This window comes from Dasypus novemcinctus, chromosome 19, assembly GCF_030445035.2.
Source record: "Dasypus novemcinctus isolate mDasNov1 chromosome 19, mDasNov1.1.hap2, whole genome shotgun sequence".
Lineage (NCBI taxonomy): Eukaryota > Metazoa > Chordata > Mammalia > Cingulata > Dasypodidae > Dasypus > Dasypus novemcinctus.
Window position 1 is genome coordinate 38321235 of NC_080691.1, and position 12912 is coordinate 38334146.

Consider the following 12912-nt stretch of genomic DNA (forward strand, 5'->3'; position numbering starts at 1 on the left):
GATCCCAGCACCTCCTTGCCCTTCCACGAGCCCCTGACCTGGCGGGGAGTTGGGGAAAACTGAAACAGGAACTTCAGCCCTCCTGGCCTAGATCAAAGACGGCGTCAGCTGGGGTGGAGTCAGATCGATGGCGGGAGGCCCGCCAAGGAGACCATCAGGCCTCGGGAGCCGGTTTCCTGACCCAGGATGAGGGGAAAGGCCCAGCAGCTCAATCCTGGACCAAGGGGGCCCTGCAGCCCCAGACCCCACCCAGAGGCGGCTCAGGACCTGACGCACTTGATGTCATTATTTTTATTCACTTTCTCTTTTTGAAAATAAGAGCAAACATACAATATATATTCTATATTTATATATATATTAGATATAGTTACTTGCAGGAGTCAGAAAACCATCCCCAACCCCTCAGAGGCAGGTTTTCAATTCTGACATTTGGTGGAGGGGAAAAAAGTGTCCGTGATTGCCAAAAGCAGAATCTCTCTTTATTATTAAACAGGAGAAACAGGAAAACCTAAACTTCTGCCCGACAACTGGAACTGGGGAGGCCAGGGAGAGGCCAGCTGAGGCTGGAGAGGGACCCCGACCAGAAGCACACCCCTGGCCCGCACGCCCCAGGCCCCCTGGCTCCGTCTTGGCTCAAGGACCCCGAGGAGCACATCATAGGCAGTGACCGTGCTCAGGGGCAGGACGGTGCAGCTGCCATGGGAGCAGGGCCGGGGCTGGGGCCCGGGGGGCTTCTGCCTAGTGCAAGCCGCGCAGGCGCTCGGGAGGCTGCAGCCTGACTGGCATGGCCGCAGGGCACCAGCCGGGAGGCCCATGTGACACGAGGCGCTGGAGACGGGCTGGGCGGATGCAGTGAGGGGCGGTGGACACAGCTCTGCCCATCAGCACCCAGAGCACTGGAGCCCACCCGGCAGCGCAGCTCTCCTGGTACCATGAGGACCTCGATGACACTCCAGGGCAGGCAGGCAGGGCCCATCTGCACCAGCCGACGAGGGGCAGAGGGGCCGAGGGGCCGAGGGGCCGAGGGGCTCCGGGCTGGGAGGCTGAGGAGGACCCCGCACTCCCGTCCAGGAGCGGGGAAGAGGAACACGAGTATCCTGGGATGTCCCCGGCGGTTCCTGCTGCCACTCTGGCTGCTTCCTTTGGCCAGTCCTCACCTGACCCTGAATGTCAGCAGCGACATAAGAGGGGTGACCTGGAGAAGTGCACTGTGAGGTTTCAGTTCAGGAGGGGGGGTGCCGCCCCCAGCGGCTCCTGGATGGGACTGCGGAGGGCCGGGGTGGGCGCTGGACGGGGCCTCAGTTCTTGAGGATGGTCTCGTAGGCCTGGAACACGTGCTGAGACACCTCTGGTGCTCGACACTTCAGGGACAGCTGCAGGGAAGGAGGAGTCAGGGGACAGAGCACTCACCCCGGGGGCTCAAGGGGCGGGTCAATTACCAGGCAGGAGGGCACATGCAGGGAGGGCAGGAGGTGCGACTGGAGGCAGAGCGTGGCGCACACGTGCTCGGTGGCAGCCTGGCTAGGGCTGATGTGCAGCAAAGCTGAGGGGGTGTTCGCCGCAGCCAGCGGGTGTGGACAGATCTACTTGCAGCCCACACACCTGCTGTCAGCTCAGCCACCAGATCCCGACTGGCAAGAAGTGTGAGTCACGCATGAGCCAGGGCTGAGAGCGAGTGCTGCCCCACCCGCACCCGCAGAGCTGCCTGGGAGCTGGGGGGCTGGGAAGCGGCGACAGTGAGTGACTGGAGGTGTTCCTTGTCGCTTGCACAGAAAGAAGGTATGTTACAGACTTTGTCCTGGTTCTGTGGTATGAGCCTTGAGGTTACAGGCAGAGGGAAGAGAAATGCCACCCACCCTTCACTCATAATTATCGGTTTTGAAGGGTACAATTAGGAAGGCGGGGGAAGGGGCAAATAGAGTTCTAGAAGTCAGCAGTGGTGGCCCCACGGGGCTCCCCCCAATCTCCTTGAAAGGAGTCTGCACAGCGTGCACGTGTTGGGAAGTGGGGGTGCCAGCTCCTCCCACCGAGGCCATCTGTTGGGGAAGGATCTAGGATCTCAGCAGAGGGGGTTGCCTGCAGCCCACATGCTGGCTTTGGCAGGGAGCAGAGTGAGGTGAGGCCAAAAGTCGGGAGAACACCACCACCAGAGCCAAGCCGGGAGATGGGGGTGGCGAGGTATGGCTGGGAAGGAGGAAGGGGAAGGGAAGAGAAAAGCATCTGCTGACCTCCAAGTCCTGCACCACGGGCACCCAGCGGGGAGGTGGCACCCAGCGGGGAGGTGGCATGCAGCAACCAAACACAGGGAGACGGGAATTACCACCACCTAAGCCACTGCCACAGCCCCCAACCAGCCCCAGTGCCAGTCCCGGCCGCGGGCCCTGGGATGCTGGAGGGGCACGCCTGCCAGAAGCGGGACGCAGAGCCTGAGGGGCCCTCCCAGGGCCTGAACGCGGCACGGACCCCCACCACCTCACGCTGGCCAGGCGGGGACTGCAAGGCTGGAGGACCGAAGTCCTTCCACTGGGCGCTCAGCAGGAAGGATGGGAGCAGCCAGGGCTTCCCAGGCACGGAGACTTGGCCAGCTGTACACAGGGCCCAGATTTACAGGATCTTCTCATTGCACTAACTGTTCTGAGACCTAACGGGGTGTCTTATCTTAGCAAGATAATTCTGATTCTCACCCACGCTAGGCTCAGGGGAACCCCTGACGTGTTGTCTCCCGGCAGAGGTGGCCTGGAATGAGAGCCAACCCCAGGCTCAGGTGTGGGGGAGGCGGGAAGAGCTGCCCAGGACGGGCTGGCAGCACAGGAGCAGGGTCTCACCGTGAAGGTGGCGTTGCCCGGCTGGATCCGCAGCTCAGCCAGCACCCAGATGCCATTGGTGAGTTTCAGGGACTGGTAGAGCATGTCCTGGCCCTCCACGTTCCTCTTGGCGATGGTGAAGATGTTGCTGCTCTGCAGCTTGCTGCTCACGGCCTCTGAGGATGGCTCCGGTCAGTGATGGGGGACGGTCTGGGGTGCAGGTGGGGGTGGGGGTGGGGCGGGGACTCAGGGTCCTCACCTGCATTGAGGGGGCACTCTCTGACCTGGAACTGGGCTTCATTCTCGTTGGGAATGTCCTTCCATGTGGCCAGGAACATCTGCCGATCTGGACGGTGAGTGGGGTGGGGTCAAGAGATGGGACCCCAATAAACCTGAGGCCCCCCTCAGTGACAGGGGAGCTGCCTTGAAGCTTGGCCTTACTGCATCAACTCCGCCACAGCCCATTCTGCTTCCCAGAGCAGACCCTCAGCTCTGAGACGGAAGCCACCAGTGCTGCTCCCCCCGTCCCCAGAATTCCTGCCTCAGGGTCGCTGACCTCTCCTCCCCACCAACCAATGGGCCTTTCCTCAGCCTCTGGCCTGGGAGCAGCCTACTCTTCGGTCACAGCCCCACTGAGTCGACATGCCCTCAGTACCCAGCAGGACCCCCAGGAGGGACGGCGCGTCTGTATCTCACCCCTTTCCCACCCACTGGACTGGATGACCCTTATGGGCCAGGCCTGGGCCCCTTTACTCCTGGCGCTGAGTCTGCTTCAAGGCCCAGCTCTTACTTGCCCGTTACCATGGCCAGTTCACTAACCTCTCCCAGTCCCACTGCTCCTTTGTGGACAAGACTGCCTGCATCATGGGGCTCTTGTGGCAGTAAGGGAGACACACAGGCCAAGCGCTCCACACGGCCCTGGGCAGGGAGTGAGGCTGGGGTGGGCTGCGGGGGGTTCCAAAGGGGCCCTCCAGGGATGGGCACAGGTGTGTGGCTCGACTTGGGCTCTCTGCCTGGAGCCTGTGGACACAGCCTGGGGATGGCTGGCTAGAGGCTGCTGGCAAGCGTGATGGCCAGCAGGAGGACCTGAGGGATGGCACATGTACGACGGCTCCAGCCCAGGCCTGGAGGGCTCCCCAGTGGAGGGCGGCCCCTCTCCAGGCTCTGTAGAGCTGGCGACTCCAGGTAAAGGCACCACCCTGGACAGGCCAAGCCACAGCCCTGCCCAGAGAGCCCAGGGCTTCTTCACGACTCACCCATCTTCCCGTCCTCCACAAAGAGGATGTGCAGTGGGTACAGGGTGCTGAAGTAGAAGACGTCAATGTTGTTCTTCACGGCCACCTGAGGACGATGGGGCTTGCGCTCAGTCTCTGCGGCTTGACACCCTGTGCTTCTGCTGACCCCAGATGCTCTGAGGCCCCAGGGAGGGCCCACCCTGAGTGCCCCCAATCTGAGCAGCAACCCTGACATGGCCCTTCCTGGTAGCACCTCACTGTGTCTCCTCTGGTCTGAGCAGCCCCTGCCAGTTCCTGACGTCACATGGTGGCCACAGGCCTCTCCCTGTGGTCACCTTCCCCTGGGACCAATGGGCAAATAAGGAAGGGGATGGGGAGCTGACCACTGCAGACACACCTGGAGGTTGTTCAGAGGGTCCATCTTCATGACCGAGCCCACCGTGTTGAGAGGCAGGGAGAGCTCCACAGACTGGTTGGGGCTGAGTGGTGCGTGGACCTGGAGGGGGGCGGCGGGGGCCAGGCCGAAGCTGGGGAAAAAGAAGCCCCCCGCAAAATGATGGGGCGAGTGGGTTACGATATGGGGACGAGTGGGGCTCCTTGGGCTCCTGAGCTGGGGCAGCCTTTCCACCCAGCCGGCCTCACCCCAGCTCCTGACCCCCTAGCCAAGGCCCTGTGTACAGGAGGAAAGCACTCCAGGCCGGCTGCTCTGTCTAGCCTGGCTGCAAGCCGGAAGCCGGTCAGCTTCTGTCTCTCCTCTGGGCTAGGCCTGGGCTAGATGCAGCCCTGCCCTGCCCTGCAGGAGCTTGGTCTGATGTCTACCACAGCCCCCAAGAGCCGGGGCCTGGGCAACATGCTGCTTCTCTCTTGAAAATTCTGTGACTGCCCAAGTCCCCGCGCTGCCAACCCTCATACCAATAGGGATCCGAGCATTCCCAAGTGAAATGCTGGGTTTGTGTGTCTGGCCCAGAACTGGCCTGGCCACACCAGACGGCCATGGGGGTTGGGGAGAGGCCTGTTTCCCTGTGCAGCAGCATATTGGCAAATCAAGGTGACTGACACCCCAGAGCAGGTTCTTAGAAAACTAAGTCACATGAGGACTGACTGGGACCACTGATGAGCCCTCACCAGGCGCAGGCCGGGCCGCTGATGTTACATGGATTCCTAGCCTCCTAGCAACAGCAACAGGGTGTTAAAAACATCTTCCAGATGAGGACGGGAGACTCAGGGAGGGACAGGCACGTGCCCAGACCCCAAGGGACGAATGACACTGCTGAGACTCAGAGCCTGAGCTGGCCTACCTGGAACAGCACAGAGGCGGTGCTGGCAGCTTTGTGGGGGCTCAGCAGCTCAAGCCTCCCTGGGAGCTCTGCCACTGCCACTGTGTGGCCTTAGGCAATGCACTTGCCCTCTCTGCGCCCAGGTGCCCTTACCTACTAGAAGTGGGTAATGGCATCAACTGGGTCGTCAGGTGGCCCAGGTGAGACAATGTGCATAAAGCCCTTGGCACAGGGCCTGGAACTCGGAGTCGTCCTCACACAGTGAGCTGGCTCTGAGCACTCTTCACGGCAGTCGAGGATCATCTGAGGGTAAGTGGCAGCGCTCCCCACCCTCCCCATCTGACAGAGGTTCGGACCCACCAGCCCACAGGCTCGCTGGGGAAGCAGCCCCTTCAGTCAACTTCTTAGAGGCTCAGTTTGCTCATCACTGGAGCCACTCAGGAAGAAGAATCATCAGGAGAGGCTACTTGGTTCCCCGAGCCCCATCCTTGGGCCCTGGCCTAGATGGCCGGGCCAGGGGACCGTCCCCACTGAAACGCAGCGTAGGAGCAGGTGGGGAGAGCCTGGCGCGGCCACCACTCCAGAGGCCCTGGCAGAGGCCCCCACTCTTCAGCCTCTCTGAGCTGCTCCGAGATGGGAATGAGTGACTCAGGCCTGGGAGAACAGGTGCTGAGCAACCTTCTCCCCACAAGTGGGTGCTTGCCAAAGGCAGGCTCCTGGGCTGGAGCTGGGGATTTCTCTTTAAAATACTGCTTTGGGCACTGGAGGAAGGCAAAAATAAGGGAGACCACTCCTCCCACTGCCTACTTTCGAGTTCACAAAGAGAGGCCACTGGGGGAAAAGTTCACTGCTTTAGAGAGCTGTGACCGCGGGAGGTGGGGGAGAGATGCGGGACACCCAGGCTCACCAGGGCAGTGGCGGCAGGCCCCTGGCAGCCCTGTCGCTGCCGGCACAGCTGCGCTGTGGCCTCGCACCAGCTGGCCTGGGGGGCCCTGCCGCTGCACAAGCCGGGGGCGCTGGGCGCTCACCTGTTGCGGTTGAACTGGATGGCAAAGTCGGTCATGACCTGCAGGGCCTTGTTGGTCAGCTGGAGGTCCATGGAGATGGCGCCGGCCTGGCGGTTGAAGGTGCCTGAGATCTCCAGCCCCTTGGCCTTCATGGCTGGGAGCCACACCTGCAGGGAAGGGGTGGGAGGGAGCTCTTTACCCCTTGCCCCACCCAAACTCAACGACCCACCTGAGGGCCCTTCTCTCTTGCTCTTCTGAACGGGACACCCAGGTCAACTACACCTGCCTCTACCATCAGGGGATGTACCAAATGTGTCTCCGGGTGAGAAGATCCGGTACGGCCCACCCAGGCACTGCCACGGTGTGGCTGCGAAGCAGCTCAGGGTGGAAGGTGCTGGGTGAGCTCAGGTGCTGAGCCAAGTCTTCGAAGGTCAAAGGAAATTGGGAAAGTAGGGCTAAGGACAGTGGCCAGACTGGTGGGACCCTGCCAGCCAAGGACAGAGCCGAGTCATTGCCTGAGCCCTCCCTGGCTGTCACAACCTGTCCCCTTTGCAGAAGACAGGGCCAACTTTTAACTGTAGAAGCTGGACTGGCCAAGGGCAGCACCAAAGAGGACCCTTGCCTGGCAGGGCCTCTGCTGCTTGGCTGCCCTTGCCGTCCAAGTCTCAGCTCAAGGGCTGCCTGCTCTGTGCTACCCAAGGCTCCTTCCGTAAAGTCACACCACGGTGACATTACAACTGAAAGATGTGATGTGGATATTTGTCTCCCCTCTCCCAGCGAGCATCTTAAGGGCTCAGTTTTTCTAGCTTTCCACCAGTAGCTCGGAGCCTGGCCCAGAGCAGGCGTTCAGAGACGTTTGTTGAGTCAACAATGTGAGTGAAAGCCCCGCTGTGACAGGCCCCACTGCTGTCATTCTGGACGTGCAAATGCCTCTCAGGCCGTTCCTTACTCAGGCTGGTGAGGGCGAAAAGCTGGAGCCCACCTTCCCCAGTGTGCCTTGGGTCCGAGAAGGCCCCTTCATCTCCTAAGTCGTGAGAGCTGAGAACCTCAGGGTCACACAGTCCAGGTCCCACCCATGCTACCGCCTCCCCTTCCTTAGAGCCTGCACCCTCTTTCCATCTCCACCTGCACACCTACGTCTAAGTTGCCTTCGCTATCCACCAGGTGGTGGCTCCAGTCTCCCCAGTGGCGGCCCTGATCACTCTCTCCCCTCTACACAGCAGGTTGCATCTTCTTTCAAAACACAATTTGATCATGGTACCATCTTCAGTGCAGGTGGTAATGGTAGCACAATGCTGTAAGAGCCATTAATGTCACTGAATTCAGCACTTAAGAATGGTTTAAGTGGCAAAACTTATACTATATATACACTACCCCAGGAAAACCAAACACTCCTCCAGTGGCTTCCACTGCCCGCCCTCCCCTCCCCAGGCTCGGTTTGCACTCGCTCCTCTGGACCTCACACATGCTGTTCCCTCTGCGAGGAGAGCTCTTCCGAGCCTGCCCTGCTCCATCCTACGTGGCCGGCTCCTTGTCACCCTTTGCACCTTCTGGACCCATCTGTGGGGGCAGGAGTCACCCGGCCCGTGTTCCCTGTGCGGGCTGAGCATGTAGAAAGCACTCGTCCTGTTCGGCTCCTGCAGAGCGAGCCCCCGGCACTGCTCAGCCCACAAGCATCGCCATTTCTGTTGCTGGTGCCAACTGCCCTTTGTGGTGGGCAGGGACCTTGTCTTTCTAGGTCACTTGGGTATCAGAGTCTAGTGTGGGGCCTAGCGCAGAACTCATTCACAAGATTTACTGCATGAATCAGCAGAGGCCATCTCCCACGGGCCCAAAATGCTGGAGGAACGCCAAGTTCTACCCAGAGGGCCTCACCCCCCCTTGCCCAGGCGGGCAGGAAAATGTATTTGCCCCCACAGGAGGGACAAGGAGGTGTACACAGGACAAATGCTTCTCAGCGGCAGGGTGCTTCCAGGGAAATGGAGATGGCCTGTCCAGAGCTTCTGCACTGGAGAGAGAGCGTGGGTCTGTGAAGGCTGGGAGGTAGAGTGGCCTCGCTGCCCTGGACCCTCCTGAGGCCAAGGTAGTGGGGAAAAGCCACCCATGCTGCAAGGACTCCTCCTCCAGGCAGCCTGCCCTGCCTACTTCTGACTTGGCAACCTTCCCTCCTATTTCCAGCACTTGCTGTTCATACCCTCAAGCAAGACAAAGCAGTGCTAACGCCTGTTAAAACAAATGCCTAAGTGGAGGGCAGGCTCGCTGGGCGCAAGCACCAGGTTTTATATTCCTGGTTAGCTCTGCAGTGCAGAACCAACAGGATCCCATGTGTCTCTGCAGCTCTCTTGCCACTTAGTTTTGCCTCATGCCAGGAACAGTGGGCATTTAACCTGTCAGGGGCAGTCTCTCGTGTTGGTGTAGCCAAATGCACGTAGTAATTGGCACCTAAACACATTTACATCGTACCCTATGTCCCCATGTTCTCTCTTCAGTCTGGCTTGTTCTGACAACCAGGACATGGAGGCAGGCATGCAGGACGTTCTCAAAGCATTTGGGGCATGACGTTGTAGGGGTCAGGGGCTGGGAGCTGAGGCTTGGATGCCACCACCCTGCATTCAGTTCTGCACCCGTTACTTACCAGCTATGTGACCTTAGGTGACAGCACTCTGATTCTCAACCATAAAATGTGGAAAAAGCAGCATAAAGCTGCTGGGAGTCCTAGTGGCTGCTGGGACGTGGAAGGCTCACGCAGCCCTCTGCACATAAGAGCTTAGCTGCTAGTCACAGTTGCCATCCACTGTGGGTTTGGGCCTCCTAGGGCCCAGGTCCTGCCTCAGTATGACTAGCACACAGTGGGTGAGATCAGGTGAGGGAAGGGCAGATGCTGGGCTCACGGCTCCCTTGCTGTGGTGAAGACATCACTGCGCCCTGGAGCCTAGCCGTGCCCTGCTCTGGGGCAGGGACCTCAGAAGAGAGGGGCTCTGGCTGGGAACCACACCATGCAGCAGACTCAGCTCCTGACCTGAGTGCTGTGAGGGGGATTTCAGGCCAGATCCCTCCCTGGGGGCACACCCCTCGGCTGGGAACACGGCCCACACTGTGCCCTCTTCATTGCCAGGCCCACGCGTTCTTATACCTCAAACTCAGCCCTCTGTACCTCTGCCCAGCCCCTCCCCCTTGTTTTATTCCCATCTTAGCAAATGGCACCTCTCCTTGCCCGGCTGCTCAAGCCAGAGTCGCCCCCCCCAGCTCCATGCCTGGCCAGTTTTCTCTCTGAGGGAGCTTCAAATCCAGCTTCCTTGTCCAGGTCGCCCCCACTGCTCATCTGGCTCCGGCCAGGCTCCTCGCTTCTGTTCTTACACCTTCCAATCCACCCCCCTCGCTGCAGCCAGCGTGACCTTTCTAAAGTGCAAATCTGATCGGTTCATCAGTCTGCTTGAAACCTTCCAACAGCGCCCACTGCATCAGGATCAAGAGCAAACAAGTACAGCCAGGCCCTGCCGACCTCGCCAGCTTGTGCCCTCTCTTCCCTCTACCCTAGTCAGCGGTCTCGGGCTGGTGCCACCCGCAGGAGCACTTGGTCATTGGTGGGGCACTACCGACCTTCAGTGGGCAGGACCAGGGATCTGGCTCTTCTGTCCTGAGGACAACAGTCCCTACAATGAGAACTACCCTGCCTCTCTGGGTATTATCTGCTTGGTTTCGATAGGCCCTGAAACTCTCAGGAACGTAATTGCTTGACAGTCAAGGAAGACTGCTCTTGGTTTTGTTCAGAACTTTACTGAGAATTGTTCACCACTTCAAAAACTCACGGCCTCACTGGCAACACCTCTTGTGGCACTCGAGCTGCAAACCCCACCTGTTGTCACAGCTACAGGACCTTTACAAACTGCTGCAAACACCTGGACACTTCACCACATCTTCTAGGAGGGTGTGCCCAAGCTTTTACGATGCTGGGATACAAGCTCTCACTTGTTTTCTTTTGTGCCTCCGTTATACGGTTATAGCACCTCACTGATCCTTTTTGAGAGTCTACGTGTAGGCAGGTTATACAACCCACGAATACCATCGAAGGGTAGGAAAGGGGCACTGAGCAGTTCTAAGCTGCATTACAAAGAAGGGGCACTAAGTACAACTGATCTAGGCAGACAAGACCTGCTGTTCCCTGGAGGGGCTGGGCTCTTCCCTGGCTCTGGGCCTTTCCACAGCTGCTCCCTCTGCCTGGCACCCTCTCCCTACCTCGGCTTGGCTCACTGACAGGTTCTACAGCCCTGAGCTTCAGCGCCCCTGCTCTGGGAAGGCTTCCCTGGGCCACCACCAGAGCTGTCCTCCTGCAAGGCCCGGCTTCCCTCGTCACTGCCCTAGCCAACTGCCGTACTGGCCAAGCTGGATTCCACGGGACTGTGGACATGAGCCCAGGCTCTGTCTCTGTGACAGCTCTGTTCTTGCCATGACAGACGGCATGTTACTTACTGCTTTGGGGGCCACGTACGATCCTGACAGCGTGCCCACGCCACTGGTCAGGTCAAAGAGGTCACTCAGGCCACCGCCAATGGGTGCTGCAAGATTGGCTGATACTGATACTGCTGGGGGTGCTGTGAAATTGGTGCTCCCAATCTGGAAAGGAAAAGAAAGGGGTCAGAGGCAGGCATCAGAGGTAGTGACATCAGGGGCCCAGGGTGGGAAGTGGAGCTGCCAGGGTGTGGGACAGGAGGGGTGCCACAGGGCTGCCGTCCACCTCACCTCTAAGTCGCAGTAACAGACACATAGAGGTGGGTGGAGAAGGAAGGCTGAGCCCCCCCCCAGGCCCTGCAAGCCTTTAGCCTTAGATGGTGACCTCTGGGGAAGGGCTGGGGATGCTCCCCAACTAACTCAGCCCACAGAAAAAAGGGGTACCCAAGGCACAGTGCTGTGACAGGGCTGTGCTAAGCAGACAGGAGCTCTCCCCCTGGATGTCAGAGAGGAGCAGTGGGGACTGGAAGGGCCAGCAAGTTTCAGGACAAGGGAACTTGGCCTGAAGAGGTGAGGACGGGGCCAAAACTCGATGGCTATGCAGCCAGTGGCTGTAAAAGCAGGGCAGTAAAAGCAGGGCTGCCAGGACATGGGGGACGGTAGGTCCAAGGCACAGGAGAAGGGGCTGACACCGTCGTCTCTTGGGATGCTAGGCCAGTGCCCCCAGGAGCAGGAACGAAGGCTTGGTGACGCGAAAGGATTGAATCATACCCCTTCAGACTCATCCCCCATCTCCAAGCAGAAGCAGGCAGGGTGAAGAGAAGAGGCAGCCACATGCAGAGAGAAAAGCCAGGAAAGAAGACACAGAGAGACAAGAGAGAGAAAGGCAAAGGGGAAACGATTAGTCAGCTGCTGCTCCATCGAACCCAGCCCGGCAGGAAGCGGTGCTGGGGCCTGGCCCTGTCTCCACGCAGGGTCTACCCCCTGCCCTCCCTGCCATACCTCGTTCCTCAGCCGTTCCCACCCCTTCTCCGGTGGCACTGGGTGCCAGACTCCCGCCCCCGAGAACCCTGGGGACTTGAGCCAGGCATGGCTGCGGGACAGGGCCTTCCCGGCTTCCTGAAGAACCTCTAGGGAAATAGCCGGCTCAGTTTCTCCCACTTCCCTTTCTCAGGGATGAGGAAGCTCTGTCCCTGACTTCCCATGCGCCCCTCTCAACAGACTAGTCCAAACAGGCTACCCCTGGCTGCAGGGTGCAGGGTGTGGGTGAGTGGCCATAAACCTGGCACTTTGAAGCCAGGAAAGTCCGAGACCTTAGAGGGCAGAGGTGACTTTGGAGCCCTGAATCAGGGAGAGGGGCCAGGATTGGCCCTATCTTGCTCCAGGTCACTTGAGACTCAACAGTCCAACAATGGGTTTGAACCCTGTCTCTGCCACTTAGGGATCTAATGTACTATCTCAGGGGAAGGATGCCTCTCCTCGCTCAGGCTCAGTTTCCTCATCTCTCACTGGGGAACTATGCAGCCATCACTGCAGGTAAATGTAGTAAGGACTAGTGACAGAGTGCCAGGCACTCAGTGACTGCTCCTTCAAAGACCATCACCATCGACATTACCCAGAGGGGGCCCCAGGACGTACCAGGCTGTCGAGGCCGCCACCAAGAAGGTCCACAGCCCCCACCTGCACTGTGGAGGCTGGGGGTGGGCCGCTGACTGGGGGGCCGAGGTCCAGGTTGAGGAGGTCGCCCAGCAGGTCGCCCTGGGCGGGGATGACATCTGGCTGCTCACCAGAGGGGGCTCCAGCAGGGGCTGCCTCGGGGCTCTCTGTGCTCTCATTCCTGCAGGGACACAGCAGGGAGGGGCTCAGCAGGGAAGGGCTGCCAGGTTGTCTCTGGAAGATGAGAGATCCTGGTCTCTAGGATCCTCCACTTGGCACCTGGTCTCCTCAATGACCCAGAAAGGGGCAGTCTACATGAGCCCTCTTCACCCCGTTCCTACTTTCCACATCGGATCCATCTTTTAGGTACTCCAAGAGATCTAGCTTCATGAGGATGAATGGAGAGGCTGCTGGATTCCCACCACGTGGCTCATCCAAAAGAGATAACTGGAGAATCACGTGACCAGGCCAAGCCAAAAGTGCA

The 12912-nt window shown here is 59.5% G+C and overlaps 1 protein-coding gene and 1 non-coding gene across 7 annotated transcripts in view; both read right to left on the reverse strand.

The window, feature by feature from the left end:
• Positions 1-276: 276 nt before the first annotated feature.
• The window catches only part of AP1B1 (adaptor related protein complex 1 subunit beta 1), a 55368-nt gene continuing 42732 nt past the window's right edge, over positions 277-12912 (reverse strand). For 3 of the 6 annotated variants that reach the window (XM_004461744.5, XM_058281603.1, XM_071209844.1), the window contains exons 14-22: positions 12411-12609; positions 11544-11564; positions 10794-10937; positions 6345-6490; positions 4437-4566; positions 4061-4145; positions 3064-3150; positions 2826-2980; positions 277-1373 (exon numbers count right to left, since the gene is read on the reverse strand). In XM_004461744.5, the coding sequence (XP_004461801.1) occupies positions 1299-1373; positions 2826-2980; positions 3064-3150; positions 4061-4145; positions 4437-4566; positions 6345-6490; positions 10794-10937; positions 11544-11564; positions 12411-12609 (1042 nt within the window). In that variant the 3' untranslated portion in view covers positions 277-1298. The remainder of the gene's footprint in view (positions 1374-2825; positions 2981-3063; positions 3151-4060; positions 4146-4436; positions 4567-6344; positions 6491-10793; positions 10938-11543; positions 11565-12410; positions 12610-12912) is intronic. The other 3 variants (XM_004461746.5, XM_058281604.1, XM_058281605.1) reach the window with 1 other exon arrangement.
• On the reverse strand, positions 5694-5790 carry LOC111764927 (small nucleolar RNA SNORD125). Its single transcript, XR_002797406.1, has one exon. It is a non-coding gene; the product is annotated as a small nucleolar RNA SNORD125 (small nucleolar RNA).